The 4243-nt window shown below is 37.6% G+C and overlaps 1 protein-coding gene and 1 non-coding gene across 2 annotated transcripts; one reads left to right on the top strand and one right to left on the bottom strand.

Moving 5' to 3' along the window:
- Positions 1-237: 237 nt before the first annotated feature.
- LOC125108055 (U6 spliceosomal RNA) lies at positions 238-344 on the bottom strand. The gene has a single exon (XR_007129745.1). It is a non-coding gene; the product is annotated as a U6 spliceosomal RNA (small nuclear RNA).
- A 648-nt stretch (positions 345-992) lies between these two features.
- Positions 993-2128, top strand: LOC125107653 (olfactory receptor 10A7). Its single transcript, XM_047742959.1, has 2 exons — positions 993-1903; positions 2119-2128. Exons 1-2 carry the CDS (start codon positions 993-995, stop codon positions 2126-2128), a joined length of 921 nt encoding a protein of 306 aa, XP_047598915.1.
- Positions 2129-4243: the final 2115 nt, after the last annotated feature.

Here is a 4243-nt window from a genome sequence, read left to right as displayed (position 1 = left end):
CTGAGCAATCAAGAGTCCCCACCCAAATGAAAGAAAAAAGAAAGAGAGAAAAAAGAAAAAAATAGAGATGGGGGGGGGGAGAAAGACAAAAGAGAAGGCTCAGCCCAAATGGGCCCCAAGGTAAGATTTATGAAATATACAAACAAAAACAGACAAACAAAAAGACTGATAAAAGTATATGACAAGAGAAAAAAAAAAAAAAGAACCTCGTCAAAAAGAACCCCAAGTATAAGATTTAAAAATATGGAACGCTTCACAAATTTGAGTGTCATCCTTGCACAGGGGCCATGCTAATCTTCTCTGTATTGTTCCAATTTTAGTATATGTGCTGCTGAAGCGAGCACCATCTACTACTTTTTAAAAATATGAAGTAAGTCCAGGGTACAAAAAGATAAATTATGAGCTAGTTTCAATTTTCTAATCTTTTATTATATTAATTACATGTTTCTACCGAATGGAGTACATTCCACACCATCATTCACTCTGTGCATACATGAAATAAGTCAAGCAGATATAGTCAATTGCCATATGGTTTCACTTACTTGTGGAGCATAAGGAATAACACAAAGGACATTGGGAGATGGAGAGGAGAAGTGAGTTGGGAGATATCAGAGTGGGAGACAAACCATGAGACTATGGACTCTGAGAAACAAAGAAAATTTTGGAGGGGAGAAGGATGGGAAGTTGGGTAAGCCTGGTAGTGGGTATTATGGAGGGCACGTATTGCATGGAGCACTGGGTGTGATGCATAAACAATGATTGTTGGAACACTGAAAAGAAATAAAATAAAATAAAATGAAAAAATATATATATTTTTTCTTAATTTATCTTATTTTAAACATTCTTTCTGCTTCAGAGAAATAGAATGGTGAGACATGTGAGCACAGAGATGCAGTTATGGCTTTTATTGGTATTTTTAAAATTATATCAATATTTAAACACTATCCTTTGATGCACATATTTTGATTCTTACAGAGAAAATACTCTAAGATATGATTTGTGAAAATCACACCAGAGTCACTGAATTTATTCTTCTCGGTTTTACAAATAACCTTGAGATGCAAGTTTCCCTCTTTATTTTGTTCCTCGTCATCTATACAGTTACTTTGTTGGGCAACTTCCTTATCATCACAGTCACCAGCGTGGATCCTGCTCTTCAAACACCCATGTACTTCTTTCTCCGAAACCTATCACTTCTTGAAGTCTGTTTCACCTTGGTCATGGTGCCAAAGATGCTGGTGGATCTAGTGTCTCCAAGGAAAATCATCTCTTTTGTAGGCTGTGGGATCCAGATGTACTTTTTCTTCTTCTTTGGTAGCTCTGAATGTTTTCTCCTGTCTATGATGGCATATGATCGCTTTGTGGCCATTGGTAACCCTCTCCGTTATTCAGTCATAATGAATAGGTCCCTATGCTTATGGATGGCTCTTGGCTCTTGGATGTCTGGTGTTCCTGTCTCTATGCTACAGACAGCTTGGTTGATGGCCCTTCCTTTCTGTGGACCAAATACTATAGATCACTTTTTTTGTGATGGTCCTCCAGTGCTGAAACTAGTCACTCAGGATACAACCATGTATGAAATGCAAGCACTTGCTTCCACGCTCCTATTTATCATGTTTCCCTTTTCCCTCATTTTGGTCTCCTATACCCGCATTATCATCACTATCCTGAGGATGTCCTCTGCTACTGGTCGCCAGAAGGCATTCTCTACTTGTTCATCACACCTCATTGTGGTATCTCTTTTCTATGGAACGGCCAGCTTGACCTACATAAGGCCCAAATCCAACCAGTCCCCTGAGAGCAAGAAGCTAGTGTCATTGTCCTACACTGTCATCACTCCTATGTTAAACCCTATCATCTACAGCCTCAGGAACAATGAAGTGAAGGGAGCAGTCAAGAGGACATTTACTGGGACGCCTGGGTGGCTCAGTTGGTTGGGCAGCTGCCTTCAGCTCAGGGCATGATTCCAGTGTTCTGGGATCGAGTCCCACATCAGGCTCCTTGCTCAGCAGGGAGCCTGCTTCTCCCTCTGCCTCTGCCTGCCTCTCTGTCTGCCTGTGCTTGCTCTCTCTCTCTCTCTCTAACAAATAAATAAATAAAATTAAAAAAAAAGAGGACATTTACTTGAAAAGTCTTGCAGAAGTTAGATGTGTTTTGAGTTCCATTGCTTAGTGTTTCTAAACAAAGAGACAGCAGAACCCACAGACAAAAGCTTAAAAGGAGTACAAGATTAGCTCTGATTTTGTCAGTGTCACTTGCTGTGATAGATGGGTCTCAGTGTATCAGTCAGACTCCCAGAAAGAGACAGATGGTATTCTTGGGATAATTGAGAGAATATTTATGAGGGCTCTGTTTGTGAATTGGAATTGGGGGGCAAGACTAGATAATTGTCATACAACTCATATGATGGAAAATCCACAAGTCTTGATCTGAAGGGGTAAGGAGAAGAAGTATTACCTGGAACCTGGAGGATGCTACAATTATATGTAAAGCCACACATCTGGAGCCCTGTTCTTTAGAGGAAAAAGGCAGCCATCCTGGTCTTATGGTATTCTGAATCTCTCAAATCTGCTGATGCCTGTTCTTCATCAAAGCAAATCTGGACAGAGGACAAGAATTTCTGCCAATGCAGTATATAAAGGCCAGCCTTGTGGGGCACAGATCAGAATAAAAAAGTTATGAAGCATAAATGAAAATATTTACCAGAGACCCCTATATATTCTGCACATAATATGATGCAAGTATAATCTTGTAATGTGCTTTAGGTAACTTTTAAAAATATGTATTGAAAAGTGGGGACTTGTAGTTGCCAAGAATTCACGGTGCAAATTCTTTACATAGGTTGCTGCTTTAAATGAGGTTACATAACAAGATTACCTTCATATAAATATTTCATAATATGGTTCTGGACCTCTTTGATCATTGGCTTAATCATCTAAATCATCTATTAATTTTTATTTTATTTTTTAAAGATTATTTATTTGAGAGAGAGAAAGAGGGGAAGGAGTAAGGAAAGAGAATCTCAAGCAGACTCCATGCTGAGTGCAAAGCCTGACAGGGGGCTCAGTATCATGATCCTGAAATCATGACCTGAACCAAAAACCAAGACTCCCACACTCAACTGACTGAGCCATCCAGGGTTGCTTATTAATTTTTATTAATTAGCTGTTGCTTAGAATTTAAACAAGAAATACTTGCTTTCCACTATAGTAAAAGCAAGAATAGTGATAATAATAGCCAACATGATTTATCAAAGCATTAATAAATGTCCTCGTGGGGTGTCCAGGTGGCTCAGTCATTTGAACATCTGCCTTCAGTTCAGTTCATGATCCCAGGGTCTTTGGATCGAGTTCTGCATTGGGCTCCCAGCTCAGTGGGGAGACTGCTTCTCACTACCCTTCTGCCCTTCCCATGCTCATGCTCTTTCTCTCTCTCTCAAATAATTAAATAAAATCCTAAAAATCCTTAAATAAAATCCTAAAAAAGTCCTCACAACAACCCAATAGGTAGACCCTATTATACATTTATTTTTCATAAAAGATGAATTAGGATCAGAAAATTTAAGAATCTTGACAAGGTAGGGTTATTGAGAGGTAGTCACAGGAATTCAAATTCAGACCCTTCTACATTTGAAATTCAATATGTTAATTTTTTAAAAAAATCTCTAGGACATTTTCATCCTGATAAAACACCACTTATACATGGGAATATTGTCTGTAAGGCCATAAATGCCTTAAATCAACTAAGAAGACAAAATGAAATTGAGTCAAATGTAATTTTGGAAAATTTCACATTTCCACTCTCATAAAGATATATATTGAATATCCAATTTATACCAATAGTATCTATTGCTCTAAGTCTTCATTAGTCAACATTTTTCTTAATTGTATAGGTTTTTCTGTAAGGAGCAACTAGCCTCTATCATTCTTGGTCAATATCCCAGAGAAATTTAAAATAATCACAAATTTGCAATTTGTGATGTTTATTTTAATTTAATTGTTATTTCCTGAAGTTTATATCCATTGAGCATAATGGGAGTTTGGGGTAGGAAATATCAGTGCCTTTAAATCTTTCTCCTTCAATGGTCTTTTAATTGTTTAAGCTTAACTCACATATTCCAAATTAATGTTGCTAAATTCAGTGACCATCTGGTAAGACTATTGCAATGGTTTTCTTTTCTTTTAAAAATAGATCTATTTATTTATTTGAAAGAGAAAGCACAGTGGGAGGGATAGAAGGAGAG

This window comes from Lutra lutra, chromosome 8, assembly GCF_902655055.1.
Source record: "Lutra lutra chromosome 8, mLutLut1.2, whole genome shotgun sequence".
NCBI classification, from domain to species: Eukaryota; Metazoa; Chordata; class Mammalia; order Carnivora; family Mustelidae; genus Lutra; species Lutra lutra.
This window is presented reverse-complemented; position numbering and strand designations above follow the sequence as displayed.

Coding starts and splice junctions, on each gene's coding strand:
- LOC125107653 (XM_047742959.1), top strand. CDS start 993: ATGATTTGTGAAAATCACACCAGAGTCACTGAATTTATTCTTCTCGGT.